At 49.7% G+C, this 15,115-nt stretch overlaps 1 protein-coding gene across 2 annotated transcripts; it reads left to right on the forward strand.

Annotated features, from left to right (window-relative positions):
* The first annotated feature begins 498 nt into the window (after positions 1 to 498).
* manba (mannosidase, beta A, lysosomal) lies at positions 499 to 14,864 on the forward strand. 2 transcript variants are annotated; one of them, XM_060051421.1, is made up of 17 exons: positions 499 to 786; positions 1,683 to 1,777; positions 1,901 to 2,006; positions 2,670 to 2,840; positions 3,057 to 3,180; positions 3,591 to 3,763; positions 4,075 to 4,185; positions 5,061 to 5,212; positions 6,109 to 6,226; positions 6,519 to 6,605; positions 7,223 to 7,390; positions 8,002 to 8,220; positions 9,537 to 9,701; positions 10,557 to 10,701; positions 10,969 to 11,111; positions 11,551 to 11,811; positions 14,221 to 14,864. In XM_060051421.1, exons 1-17 carry the CDS (start codon positions 502 to 504, stop codon positions 14,446 to 14,448), a joined length of 2,751 nt encoding a protein of 916 aa, XP_059907404.1. In that variant the 5' UTR covers positions 499 to 501; the 3' UTR covers positions 14,449 to 14,864. The 2 variants fall into 2 exon arrangements, with proteins under 2 accessions (XP_059907404.1, XP_059907405.1); XM_060051422.1 differs by lacking the exon at positions 14,221 to 14,864 and having other exon boundaries at positions 9,537 to 9,753; positions 11,551 to 11,688.
* Positions 14,865 to 15,115: the final 251 nt, after the last annotated feature.

Below are 15,115 nucleotides of genomic sequence, written 5' to 3' on the forward strand. Positions count from 1 at the left end.
TATGGGCTGATCACATGTTCTGTGATCGATATGTTTCGATATTTTGTGTTAAATGGTTATGTTATTTGCAGACTACAAGGGCCTATATACAAATAAGTATAGAACTGTCCCTCTACAAAAAAAATCAGGATCCTTAGTAAAGTTGGAGAGTAAAGATGAATTCATGTAAAGGTGATTTGTTGCTTATAAACTACAGTATCGAGCATATGACCTGGTTGCGTTTCCGTACCATCCAACATGAAACTGTCAAAGTCACTACAACTGGATCAGTTGAACCAACCCGATCCGTCCTCAGACCCATCATAATCCTGGAATGCGGATTACTCATCTCGTCACGGTCATGCCCGTCTCAAAAAGTGACTCACTCTTGGTTGTAGGCCTGGCCTCAGTGGCCTGCCATATTTAGGATGAGTGACACCATCGAGCTGAACCATAATATCGCCACACGGTATCTGTCGTCCCCGCCTCCCTGAACACACGTGATCAGCTGACCGCGGTCACATGACACGGAAGAAAGTCTCGGAAGTACGAGTCAGAGAGGAAACTTCTCCGCTACTCCGCGATGTAAACATGACCATGCCTCCGACGTGCAGCGGGCTGTTGTGTTTATCTCTGCTCCTGGGGAAGAGCCTCCTCGTTTCGTCCGTGCAAGTTGTTACCACAGGTCAGCAGAACATCAGTCTGAACGGTAAATGGACTCTGGAGAACTCCAACGGATCCCTGTCGTTGCCTGCAGAGGTCCCGGGCTGCGTGCATACGGCCCTGCTGAAGCAGGGGTACATACAGGTGGGAGCGTTCAAGGCATGCGGTTACACATTGGGTTGCACACGCATAACTGTCTGCAGCTATAAGGGATTGTAGACGGTTCTTCTTAGTGCGTAAGGGCTGTGCACTCCGTACTGCTGAAACCAGTTTTTTTGCAAACTTATTGCGAACAATTTATTTTAGCCAATAAGCTGTCAGATGAATCCTAGCGATTGTTTTCCCCGAAGTAATCTCTAGCATTGTTCAAGTAAAGTTCTCCCTCTATACCCGTTTGTGGAAATTGAGAAACTGAGAAATGTACAGTGAAAGTCAGCGCAAATGACCCAACACATTTATAACTTCATCATATTAGAAATGACATTGAAATAAAATCCTGAATATGTTTTCAGAGGATTGCTGCTCAGGTTCACCCTGGCTCTGGCCCCGGCCCGGCCACATTTCGTTAGATTTTACTGTACAATTTTGGATAAAATTGAGGGGGAAATCTGTTTTGTCTCAGCGTTGGAAGACCTAATGAAAAGCACTCTACAAGTCAGGTGTTTGATTATTATTAACTTCTGCATGGTAATGCTGTGCATGAGGACGAGTACATGTATTCATGTATATTCAGGGGCGGGGTTAAACTATGGGCTGGCAGGCCCTCATTGGGCCCCAGGTGCCGCCCTTTATTTTCATTGGCTCTGAGCAATATCAATCATACTAAAAAAAATGTTTTACATTGATCTGGCCCTAACTATTGTGTGTATGAGCAACTGAACTTTACAATCGTGTCACAAATCATCCTTTAGTCCTGTTGCCCTGTCCTCAGTCTCCCTCCCTCTTCCACCCTGTCAGAGTGGCGGCCTGCAGCGGGCGCACCATCGTCACCATGGTTACGCCCACCACGTGTAATCCTTCATGTGTCCCTTTTGACCCAGGACCCTTACTACAGGTTCAACGATGTGGCCTACGGCTGGATCGCGTTGGACAACTGGACGTACACGACCACGTTCACTGTGCCTTCCGACATGAGGTCAGAAGCACTGCTTACCCTTCTTATTTGAAGTTATTGAAAACATTGATAAATTTGGTATTCTGCCTGCCTTTTTTTGTTGATGGCTGCGGTTTTTATTATCGGTTCTTTAATGACGAACAGAGCCAAGCAGAGAGTGATGCTGGTCTTTGAGGGCATCGACACCATATCTACAGTCTCTCTAAACGGAGCCGCTGTCGGCAGGACAGACAACATGTTCCTGCAATACGTACGTTGGGTGAATTCACACGATCCACACGAAGCAGTTCACAGTCAACACTAGAGGCAGAGTAACACATCACAGGTTAATGTTGTGGGTGTTTCAGATGGCCAATCTTGACAGTTGCTCTGACCATCATCATTCGAGTGGGGGCTGTTTCTAAACTTTAGTTTTTAGGGTTTAGCTACTATTTAAGTCATAAACACAACCGACATGGTCATTTTTTTTAGATTATCAACATAGTCAACTAATTGTCATCACATCGTCCTCCAGTGCAACAGTTTTCCTCACATCATACACATTATAGGTGTGTTTTGTTTGTTTGTGTTCTCCTGTTAGATCTTAAACAAATCAATATGTAAAACCAGGATGACTCGGATGAACCAGGTGTATTTTCTATTTTTCTTTAAGGCTTAAAGGTGTGGTGTGTACAATGTTGTCAATTGTATTGTTGTCAAACAATGGCATTCTGCGAAACAGACTGGGCAGAGATAGAATAGAATATGGAAGTAATATCAATCAAAGGCTGTTTCAATTAGTGTATATATATTCCCATGAAAATCATAAAAAAATTATACAAACTCACCACTAGAGGCCGCTAAAGCTTACACACTGCACCTTTAAACAAGCAGATAACGGCTGTAAAACCGAGACTCTGTGTCTGTTGCTCAGGACTTCAGCGTGGGGGCCCTGTTGACGGAGGGGGACAACGTGCTGACGGTTAGCCTAGCGTCGCCGGTGCGCTACGCCGCCCAGCGCAGCGAGGCGCACTCCTACAGGGTGCCTCCTGACTGCCCCCCGGAGGTCCAGCGGGGGCAGTGCCACGTCAACTACATCAGGAAGGTGGGCAGGAGGAGGAGGAGGAGGAGGAGGTTGCTATGGTTACTTGTGTGTGTGTGTGTGTCTGTTACCCGGGTCTTACCAGCAGGATGCTGAAGGATTCAATCTGAACTCCCATAACGCATTTTAAGGTTATTCATCTAATATAATTTAATCCAGGCGAATCTGGTCCGATGAAATCTGATCTAATCCAATCAACACGTGCTAATCTCGATCCAGGAGCAGAGCTCCTTCAGCTGGGACTGGGGTCCCTCCTTCCCCACCGCAGGGCTCTGGAAGGGGGTCCGCCTGGAGGCCTACGACGTCCTCCGTGTGGTCCACCTCGCCACCGTCCCTGTCTACAGTACGTAGCATAATGTAGCATAGCATTGCCCTCTACAGTTTTCTAGCATAGCATTGTTCTCTACATTCACCGATTATAGCGCTCAAAGTGCTTTACAACATCGCCTGACATTCACCCATTCACGCGCACATTCACATACCGACGGCGGAGTCAACCAGGAAAGGCGACAGCCGGCTCGCGAGAGCAGCTATTGTGAGGTGTCTTGCTCAGGGACACCTCGACACTCGAACTCTGGGGATCGAACCAGCAGCCTTCCCTGTTACCAACCAACCCGCTTTACCTACTGAGCCACACCCGTGGCTCAGTAGCACAAGTTCTAAAGGAGATGTGCATCATATTCCCAATGTAAATTTGAATATTGATGATAATGTGTCTCTCATATATCTATCTGTGCCCCTCCATGGGTCCAGACCAGACCAGCTCTGGGTGGAGCCTGCAGGTGGAGCTCCAGGTGGAGGTGGTGGCGGAGGTGACCCGCGGCCAGCTCACCCTCTCCCTCCCTGGGCTGGACACGCGGCAGACCTTCCCTGTGCAGTTCCTCCCTGGGAGGACCAGGAACACGTACACACTGCACGTCACCACGGTACGCCAGTCAGAGCACCGCGGAAACACACTGCACATAAACACTGGTGTGTGGTGGGTCTGGTGTGTGGTGGGTCTGTTTTGCTGTGGGTCTGTTATGTTGTGGGTCTGTTGTGTTGTGGCTCTGTTGTGTTGCGTCTGTTTTGTTGTTGGCTCTTAACCAAAGGAATGTTCAGCATGGAGGCTAAACCAGTTTCTTACTCCGTCTCAGTCGGCCAGAGAGAAACACCCTTATTTTGAAGTTTGCCGCTCGCTTTACGTTCTGCGGCTGCATGTGACACTAACTTTGAGTTCAAACCACCGACCCTGCAGAGCGGAGCGGTGGAGCTGTGGTGGCCCAGCGGCCACGGGGACCAGCCCTCCTACCCCCTCACCCTTCAGGGGGTCCTGGGGCCGGGGCTGACCTTCACCGCAGACACCAAGGTGCTCCGCCGCCTCGTCTGTATTTACATGTTAAAGGTCCCATATTAAACCGCCAGGTTCGAGTGCGATTAGCCGTTACAATCCGTTTTGAAAATGTGCAGCGTCCGACGTCAAAGGTGGGCGTGTCCGCCTAGATGTGTGCCGGATAGACGAGCAGCGTTTGCTTCGGTCCACCGGGTAGGCTGGTAGACCGATCTATCCGGCACACATCACAGGTGGACGCGCCCACCTGTGATGTCAGAAGCTGCACATTTTCAAAACGGCTTGTAACGGCTAATCACACTCACACCTGGTTGTATAATATGTCACCTTTTAATGTCCATGGGAGGAACGTGACCCGCGGCAGCATAACGTCTCAGGTCCGCGTTCGTGTTCCTCGGCCGAATAGCGAAGCTCCTCTGGCGTTTCAGCTTCTATCTATAGTACTTCTGTTTATGGTTCTTACTTGTACTTTCTGTATCGGGCCCCACTTTCCCTCCACCCTGGAGTTATGTCGTATGTGCTGTAGAATATACAGTGAAAAGACTCGAGGCTCACTTGTTCAGAGTTCACCTAGACTCTGCATGACTCTTATTGTATGTTGTACGTCCTGGCACTTAAAAACAGTACTTGTAGCATCTTATCCTAGCCATCTTTGTTGTGTAAGGGGAATGGGTTAACCTAACAATTGTTGGTGCTTGGTTCTATGAACATCCTAACTGTACCGACCGCGATATATTGTTTCTCTTTCTTCTGACAAATGTACCTTTTGTAAGTCGCTTTGGATAAAAGCGTGTGCTAAATGCCCTAAATGTAAATGATTATGGTTTGCTATTTCATTGGGGTCGCAATCAAATAAGAAAAACGGAGCCTTTCCTTTCTTTGTTCGTCCGCAGGTGTATTTCCGCACAGTGGAGCTGGTCCAGGAACCGGTCCCGGGTTCCCCCGGCCTCAGCTTCTACTTCCGGGTCAATGGGAAGGCGGTTTTCATGAAGGGGTCGAACTGGATCCCAACACACTCCTTCCAGGACCTGGTCTCTCCCGCTGTGTGAGAACAACCTGGAAGTCTAGACTTTGTTTTGGATGGGAGAGAGTTCTAGGTCTCTCGTTGGGTGGGAAAGGTTCTAGTCTTCTTATTGGGCGAGAGAGTTCTAGGTCTCTCGTTGGGTGGGAAAGGTTCTAGTCTTCTTATTGGGCGAGAGAGTTCTAGGTCTCTCGTTGGGTGGGAAAGGTTCTAGTCTTCTTATTGGGCGAGAGAGTTCTAGGTCTCTCGTTGGGTGGGAAAGGTTCTAGTCTTCCTATTGGGCGAGAGAGTTCTAGGTCTCTCGTTGGGTGGGAAAGGTTCGAGTCTTCTTATTGGGCGAGAGAGTTCTAGTTCTCTCTTTGGGTGGGAAAGGTTCGAGTCTTCTTATTGGGCGAGAGAGTTCTAGAAGTGTTGGATGGGAAAAGGTTCTGGACTTCCTATTAGAGGGGAGTTCTAGAACTGTCGGTTCAGAAAGGGTTCTAGAATATATATTGGGTTAGAGTTCTAGAACTGCTGTGTGTTGAGAGAGAGAAAAAAATTTTTCTCACGTCATCCAGTAATTGTTCCAATCTGTCCACACTTTAGCCACCATATTCAAACACAAAATGTAAACAAGTTTACAGGAATGTTCACTAGTTTGCCCCCAGGGTAATCACTAGGGTAATCCTAAAGAGAGACAAAAATCACAAAGGACATTCCTCAGGCAGAGATCACAAATGGCATTCCTCAGGCGGTCAAAAAACAGTCAAATTTCCCAAGTACTTCTGACTCGTATACTTTTACCGGGTTTGACGCAGGCCTCTTATGAAATGGCTCGTCATTTGACGGCAGGAGCCCGTACTCACGAGCGGCGTGGAAGTGTGTGTGTGTGTGTGTTAGAGCTGAGTCACGCTGACGCCACTCCTCTGTGTGTTCTGCAGCGTCCGGTCGCTGCTGGAGTCGGCGGTGGCGGCCAACATGAACGCTCTGAGGGTGTGGGGAGGGGGCGTGTACCAGCAGGACCTGTTCTACAGCCTCTGTGATGAGCTGGGTGTCATGGTAACCCGCCAGCTGTGAGCTGTCGCCACTACTGTCACTGTGTGTGTGTGTGTGTGTGTGTGTGTGTGTGTGTGTGTGTGTGTGTGTGTGTGTGTGTGTGTGTGTGTGTGTGTGTGTGTGTGTGTGTGTGTGTGTGTGTGTGTGTGTGTAACTCTCCCCTTAAGCGTACCTTAAACACATGTTCCACCTGTTATTGTCTCCAGTGCTGGGGTGAGCCATGACGGTCTGATTCTTTATTATATTGGTCCGGTACGCCTGTTGCTATGGTAACATCCTGTCACGTTTTCCCCAGGTCTGGCAGGACTTCATGTTCGCCTGCGCCCTCTACCCCACGGAGGAGGACTTCATGGACAGCGTCCGCGAGGAGGTCCGCCAACAGGTCACCAGCTGCCCCTTACCCTCAACTCGTTACACTTAACTCATCATCTCATCTCCTTACCCTTAACTCATCATCTCATCTCTTTAACCTTAACTCATCATCTCATCTCTTTAACCTTAACTCATCATCTCATCTCTTTAACCTTAACTCATCATCTCATCTCTTTACCCTTAAGTCATCATCTCATCTCCTTACCCTTAACTCATCATCTCATCTCTTTAACCTTAACTCATCATCTCATCTCTTTACCCTTAACTCATCATCTCATCTCTTTAACCTTAACTCATCATCTCATCTCTTTACCCTTAAGTCATCATCTCATCTCCTTACCCTTAACTCATCATCTCATCTCTTTAACCTTAACTCACCATCTCATCTCCTTACCCTTAACTCATCATCTCATCTCGGTACCCTTAACTCATCATCTCATCTCCTTACCCTTAACTCATCATCTCATTGTGTGTGTGTGTGTGTGTGTGTGTGTGTGTGTGTGTGTGTGTGTGTGTGTGTGTGTGTGTGTGTGTGTGTGTGTGTGTGTGTGTGTGTGTGTGTGTGTGTGTGTGTGTGTGTGTGTGTGTGTGTGTGTGTGCGTGCGTGCGTGTGCGTGTCCTCCCCAGGTGAGGCGTCTGAAGTCCCACCCCTCAGTGGTGCTGTGGAGTGGGAACAACGAGAACGAGGCCGCCCTGGCAACCAACTGGTTCGGGATCCCGGGGCCCGAGAGGCCCCTGTACGTCAAGGACTACGTGAAGCTGTACGTGGACAACATCAGGGCCCTCGTCCTGGAGGTGAGGACACGCCCTCTGGCTTGGGGACAGCTGGGAGTTGTAGTTTGTGGACGATGGGGTTTTTGTAGTTTACAGGTGGTTAGGCTGTTGACATTTCAGGATGGTTTGGGTTTTGTAGTTTGTGGATAGCTAGGGTTTGTAGTTTGCTGATGGTTGTGTTTTTTTTGTCGTTTTTGGTTCTTCAGAGTCATAGTCTGTGGATGGTTAGGGTTTGTAGATAGCTGGGAGTTGTAGTTTGTGGACGATGAGGGTTTTGTAGTTTGTGGATGGTTGGGTTTTTTAGTTTGTAGATAGCTAGATGTTGTAGTTTGTGGCCGATTGGGGATTTGTAGTATGTGGATGGTTTGGGTTTTTATAGTTTACAGATGGGTGGGGATGTTTTAGTTTGTGGATGGTTTAGATTTTTAGTTTGCGGATGGTTGGCAAATTAGTAGTTTCAAAAGTTCGCTTAAAAATTATAAGAGCCGCAATAAAATAAAGAATGCACTCCAGAGTCACCTTAATACACACCGCCAAATACAAAGGTTCATACGCTAGCTTGGACGCCTCGAGGCTCGCGCGTGTCAGAGCCCAGACGGCGTCTCCACCCCCTCCCCCCCTCGCTGTGCTAGGAGGACCAGAGCCGGCCCTTCCTGGCGTCCAGCCCCACCAACGGGCTGGCCTCGGAGCGCCAGGGCTGGGTGGCCGACGACCCCTACGACCCCCGCTACGGGGACTCCCACTACTACAGCTACAGCCGCGACTGCTGGGACTGGGGCGCCTTCCCCCGCACGCGCTTCGCCTCCGAGTACGGCTTCCAGTCCTGGCCCTCCTTCTCCGCCCTGCAGAAGGTGAGGAGGCTAGGAGGCTAGGAGGTTAGGAGGCTAGGAGCTAGGAAGCTAGGAGCTAGGAGGCGTACCATTTCCATCCTGCAGAAGGTAAGGAGGCTAGGAGCTAGGAGGTGTATCTTCTCCACCCTGCAGAAGGTGAGGAGGCTAGGAGGCTAGGAGCTAGGAGGTGTACCTTCTCCACCCTGCAGAAGGTGAGGAGGCTAGGAGGCTAGGAGGTTAGGAGGCTAGGAGCTAGGAGGTGTATCTTCCCCACCCTGCAGAAGGTGAGGAGGCTAGGAAGGTTAGGAGGTGTACCTTCTCCGCCCTGCAGAAGGTGAAGAGGCTAGGAGGCTAGGAGGTTAGGAGGCTAGGAGCTAGGAAGCTAGGAGCTAGGAGGCGTACCATTTCCATCCTGCAGAAGGTAAGGAGGCTAGGAGCTAGGAGGTGTATCTTCTCCACCCTGCAGAAGGTGAGGAGGCTAGGAGGCTAGGAGCTAGGAGGTGTACCTTCTCCACCCTGCAGAAGGTGAGGAGGCTAGGAGGCTAGGAGGTTAGGAGCTAGGAAGCTAGGAGCTAGGAGGCGTACCATTTCCATCCTGCAGAAGGTAAGGAGGCTAGGAGCTAGGAGGTGTACCTTCTCCACCCTGCAGAAGGTGAGGAGGCTAGGAGGCTAGGAGGTTAGGAGGCTAGGAGCTAGGAAGCTAGGAGCTAGGAGGCGTACCATTTCCATCCTGCAGAAGGTAAGGAGGCTAGGAGCTAGGAGGTGTATCTTCTCCACCCTGCAGAAGGTGAGGAGGCTAGGAGGCTAGGAGCTAGGAGGTGTACCTTCTCCACCCTGCAGAAGGTGAGGAGGCTAGGAGGCTAGGAGGTTAGGAGGCTAGGAGCTAGGAAGCTAGGAGACTAGCAGACTAGGAGGCTAGGAGCTAGGAGGTGTACCATCTCCACCCTGCGGAAGGTGAGGAGGCTAGGAGACTTGGAGGCTAGGCGCTAGGAGTTGTACCTTGTCCACCCTGCAGAAGGTAAGGAGACTAAACTAGGAGCTAGGAGGTGTACCTTCTCCACCCTGCTGAAGGTAAGGAGACTAAACTAGGAGCTAGGAGGTGTACCTTCTCCACCCTCTAGATGGACATAGGCTTTTCTTGTCCAATTTCTGTATTGTTTTTCCACTTTTTAGGGCTTTTTATTACTGTTTGGCACAATAACTGCCCTGTAAATAGAGGATTTGATTCTAGAAATGATAACAACATAAGACCTCCATGGAGCAGTGCATGAGGATCAAACGGCCGGCCTCCTTTTGTGTTTCACCGCGTCCCGGTCCGGTTGGTGTTGCGGCCGCAGGTCTCGGTCCCAGAGGACTGGAGCTGGGACGGCCCGTTCTCCTCCCACCGCCAGCACCACGCCGAGGGGAACCGGCAGATGCTGGAGCAGGCGGGCCTCCACTACCACCTGCCCAACGCCACGGACCCCCTCAGGAGATACAGACACACGCTGTACATCACGCAGGTACGCCACGGACCCCCTCAGGAGATACAGACACACGCTGTACATCACGCAGGTACGCCGCCCCCCCCGAGACACACACACACACACACACACACACACACACACACACACACACACACACACACACACACACACACACACACACACACACACACACACACACACACACACACACACACACACACACACAGAGATGCACACACTTACACAACCGCACAGACACACAAACACACAGACGCATACACATGCACACTTACACAAGCATACAGACACACAGACCGACAGGACTGTTTTAAGAGTAGATGCCACTTATGTGTGATTTTGCGCCCCCCTGTGGGAGAAATTGTGCCTAGCGCTTACCTGAGCACCTTTGTAATTGACACGGTGAGTCGGTGACGCCAGAGATTGTTGAGGGAGGTGTCCTCTACGTGCACGTCAACTTTCCGGTTCCTCACACCCTCTGAAGGAGACTTGTGATGATTGACATATTGTACCATAACGTGGCCATTTTCAATGCAATCAGAAATCCCTTTTGTCCAGCTTTCCATCAAGCATTTGTATCCTATTATTTTCCACATAATACAGCAAAAAACACATTCTATATTATTAAAACCACCAAAAAGGATTTCCAAGTCTGCCAAAGCTCATTGGGTCTCAAGTTGATTGGGTCACCGCTTTTTATATGCAATGGTAACGTGCGCCACATTGTTTAAAACGTTTGGTGGTGATACTGCTAGCTTACTAGCGCTAGAGGTGGGTCGCTAGGCTAACATGGAGCCCTAGCTTGTGGTGGTGGTGGTAGAGGGGGTGGTGGTGTTGGTGGTAAGCTCACCAGTCTGAGGACCGCTGCTCCAGGTGATGCAGGCCCAGTGCGTCAAGGCCCAGACGGAGTTCTACAGGCGGAGTCGGAGCGAGGTCGTCGGGGGCAAAGGTCACACCATGGGCGCCCTCTACTGGCAGCTCAACGACATCTGGCAGGCCCCCTCTTGGTCCTCCATCGGTACGTCTCCCGCCCTTCCGGAATGGTCTCCTCTCCGTCGGGTATAAAGATTCTCAAGTCCAATTTGAGTTGATAAAGCTTCACCACTGCGGATTGTGAAGCTTTAGATTTAGCATTGGCTTAAGCATTGGATCTAGCATTAGCTTTAGCATTGGATCTAGCATTGAATCTAGAATTGGCTTAAGCATTGGATCTAGCATTGGATCTAGCATGGGATTTAGCATTGACTTTAGCTGATGCTAAATCCAATGTTTGTTTCTCCCTCAGAGTTCGGGGGCAAGTGGAAGATGCTGCACTACTTTGCCCAGCGGTTCTTCGCTCCGGTTCTGCCAGTGGGGTTCGAGGACGGCGTTTCCATGGTGATGTACGCCGTGTCTGACCTGAGCGTCGACCTCAATCTCACAGCCCAGGTGTGGCCCGTTAATAACCAAACCGTTGGTGGAGAATAGCTGGTGGTGATCTCGTTTCCTGCAAGGACGAGTGTATAAACATGGAATAGTAGTAAGCACTAGTATGAACAGACAATGAGTGATTACTGTTATCAAAGTGGGACAAAAAAAGAGATGGAATATAAGTTACGTTTATGAGTGTTTTTATGCTGTATACCTAAAAAAACCTGACAACTTTAGTCATTTTAACTTTCTCTTTAATGTATTTTTTCCATCCTCTGCTAAAGGTAAATCATGATTGAAAACAGAAAGGCACTATTTGTATGATAATAATAGTAATATTATAAAAAAATATATATAAAAGTAGTAATATTAATCCTAACAGACCTAGTGTATCAGGGGGATTTGAACCCTCAACCCTAACATTTAGGGGTCTGGGGTTCTGGGGTCCGGGGTCCAGGTCTCAGTGTTGTCCTGGTCCCGGCTGGACCCCGTGTGCACGCTGAGCTCGCCCGCGACCCTCGTGCGGGGGAACAGCGCCACGCCCATCTTCCGGCAGCCCGTCGACGCCTTGCTCGAGGGCTGTGGAAACTGCACCCGCCGCTCTTGCTTGCTGGCCTTCCACCTGGAGGACCCCCACGGGGCCCGGTGGGGCCCGGCAAACCACCACTTCCTCTGCTCGCCGCGAGACGCAGAGGGCATAGAGGCCCCTAACATCACTGTAAGATACTGGGTTTAAGGGCCCCCAACATCACTGTAAGATACTGGGTTTATAGGGTCCCTAACATCCCTGTAAGATACTGGGTTTAAGGGCCCCTAACATCACTGTAAGATACTGGGTTTAAGGGCCCCTAACATCACTGTAAGATACTGGGTTTAAGGGCCCCTAACATCCCTGTAAGATACTGGGTTTAAGGGCCCCTAACATCACTGTAAGATACTGGGTTTAAGGGCCCCCAACATCACTGTAAGATACTGGGTTTAAGGGCCCCTAACATCACTAAGATACTGGGTTTAAGGGCCCATAACATCACTAAGATACTGGGTTTAAGGGCCCCCAACATCACTGTAAGATACTGGGTTTAAGGGCCCCTAACATCACTGTAAGATACTGGGTTTGTAGGGTCCCTAACATCCCTGTAAGATACTGGGTTTGAGGGTCCCTAACATCACCATAAGATACTGGGTTTAAGGGCCCCTAACATCACTAAGATACTGGGTTTAAGGGCCCCTAACATCACCATAAGATACTGGGTTTAAGGGCCCCTAACATCCCTGTAAGATACTGGGTTTAAGGGCCCCTAACATCACTGTAAGATACTGGGTTTAAAGGCCCCCAACATCACTGTAAGATACTGGGTTTAAGGGCCCCTAACATCACTAAGATACTGGGTTTAAGGGCCCATAACATCACTAAGATACTGGGTTTAAGGGCCCCCAACATCACTGTAAGATACTGGGTTTAAGGGCCCCTAACATCACTGTAAGATACTGGGTTTATAGGGTCCCTAACATCCCTGTAAGATACTGGGTTTGAGGGTCCCTAACATCACCATAAGATACTGGGTTTAAGGGCCCCTAACATCACTAAGATACTGGGTTTAAGGGCCCCTAACATCACTGTCAGATACTGGGTTTACGGGCCCCTAATATCACTAAGATACTGGGTTTAAGGGCCCCTAAGATCACTGTAAGATAGAGACACAGAGGCCCCTAACCTAAAGATGGGTCACCCAGACACTCTGCAATCAGGAGCATTTGGTCTTGGTTAAGCATAATTAGGCGGTCTGTTTGAATACACAGGGCCTATGTTTTCATTTGAAAGAAATTGCCCCAAATAATGATAATAGTATAAGTAATAAATCTCAATGCAACCCCTAATGCATATTTATATCATATAAATTCAACGGATGGCCTCGGGAGGAATCATAAAGGTGGTAGATGAGATTAAGCAGTCACAGGTCACTAGATGCTGACGTAATTGTAGACTGTACTTCATAACTGCATGAACCTATTGCTCTAATATAGGTTTTAATGCTTCCGAAATGAAATGCAAAGGGCAACAATTTGAGGGTGATAAAGAGTGTGGCCCTTGATAAATGAGGCGTCATAAACTCCAAGCTAGTCTGAGCTTTGAGCTATTTCAGCTAGTCTTGGTGTGTGTGTGCTTTATGTCACGCACACACTCCTCCGCCCCCCCCCCCCCCCCCCCCCCCCCCCCTCAACACACACACACACACACACACACACCTACACACACACACACACACACCTACACACACACACACACACACTCCCCCCCCCCCCCCTCCCAACACACCCCCCCCCAAACAGAACAACACGGAACAAAATGGCCACCTGCTAATCTGAGAGGATGTGTGGTTTAATAAAAGTGTTATAATGTAATTATGGAACTTTATAATCGGAACTACTCTGTTATAGGGGGGTCACTGAAGAGTCGATGAAGGCTTGTCCTAGCTTCCTCTCTGAGATAAGATATGGTTTACAGTTAGTTGTTTCCTCGTCGTTTGGTTTTTATCTGACCCTTTAGGTCGTTCTCGTTTATATTAAACGTCTCTATTTTTTTTACAACAGAATGTCCGATAACAAATGTCCGATAATGACCGATAATAAATCCTTTACATTCTCAGTGAGGGCATTTAGCAGACGCGTTTATCCAAAGCGACTTACAATAAGCTACATTTGTCAGCAGAAATATATAAACATATCTCCGTCGCTACAGTAAGGATGTTCACAGAACCAAGGGCCCAATCACACGAACGAACCGTTGGAGAGCGGAACCGAGGGCGGCACCGAACCGGGCAGCACCGAACCGGGCAGCAGTAGCTCAGGGGGTAGAGCGGCTTGGCTGGTAACCGCAAGGTTGCTGGTTCGATCCCCGGCTCCTCCCGGTGTCGAGGTGTCCCTGAGCAAGGCACCTCACCCTAATTGCTCCCGACAAGAAGGCTGTCGCCTTGCGTGGCTGACACCGCCGTCGGTGTGTGTATGAAGGGTGAAGGTTATGCGATATAATATAGTAAAGCGCTTTGGATAAAAGCACTAGTATATAATGCAGTCCGTTAACATTTACCAGAGCCAAGGGCCCACGTTTCTGCTGTTTCCTCCCCAGGCGGAGGTGCGTGGGGACGGGGAGCGAGGCTACACCGTCACCCTGCGCTCCACCTCCGTGGCCCCCTTCGTCTGGCTGGACGCGGGGGACGTCGCCGGGCGCTTCGGCTCCAACGGCTTCCTCATGGCCTCCAGGAGCCGGGAGGTGGGCTTCGTCCCCTGGGGCCCCACCAGCGCGGAGGAACTGGGCCGGGCCCTCACAGTCACCTCGCTGAGGGACGTCTACTGATGTCAACGGGGGGGGGGGGGGCGAGGCTCTGGGGCCCGACAGGGGGGCCCCAGAAGACCTCCATGGGGGCTGAGAGTGTGTGTGGGGGGTAGGTGGTCTGGGGCCCTCTTCATTCGCACCTGTCAGTCCAGCTGTTGTCCGGTTTTCTTTCAGACGTTGAGGGATTGATGGTGTGTAGAGCGCTCCATGTTTCCGACCACAGCAGCCAAAGATCCATGCACTGGATTCAGCCTGGACAAGATTCAGCAGATTTTATAATTATTATTCATCTGTTGGTTCGGCGGAGGAGAGGGCAGACCCAAACTTTGCACTGAATTATTTTCGTTTTATTATATATTTTTTAGTTTCGATTCACTTTTGTAATCTATTGATTTGATGTTTTGATGAATAAAAAGCAAGGATCATTTAAAATACTAGCCGCTGTTTGTCCGACTGCATTATTCCTGTTCCACCGCACGGGGGCGCCAAACGCCTGGGATACACGCGACACTTTTTGTCTCTACTTTCTATTTTTTTCTCATGTTCCAGCTGTTCAAGAAGTGTCTGCAGGGGACGCGCTTCAGCACAGCGGTGCAATCAAACCTCTTTACAACCACCTATTCTGTGTTGCGCTATAAAGCCCCCCCCACCCCCCTGTGGACGGTCCGATGGGGGTCTGTGACCAGAC

The sequence above is a fragment of the Gadus macrocephalus genome, chromosome 5, assembly GCF_031168955.1.
Source record: "Gadus macrocephalus chromosome 5, ASM3116895v1".
In the NCBI taxonomy this organism is placed as follows: Eukaryota; Metazoa; Chordata; class Actinopteri; order Gadiformes; family Gadidae; genus Gadus; species Gadus macrocephalus.

Excerpts from the sequence above, each read along its gene's own strand:
- manba (XM_060051421.1), top strand. The coding sequence starts at position 502 with ATGACACGGAAGAAAGTCTCGGAAGTACGAGTCAGAGAGGAAACTTCT. Across the intron at positions 2,841-3,056 it reads ACGTCAACTACATCAGGAAG|GAGCAGAGCTCCTTCAGCTG; the intron begins GTGGGCAGGAGG and ends ATCTCGATCCAG. Across the intron at positions 9,702-10,556 it reads ACACGCTGTACATCACGCAG|GTGATGCAGGCCCAGTGCGT; the intron begins GTACGCCACGGA and ends CCGCTGCTCCAG.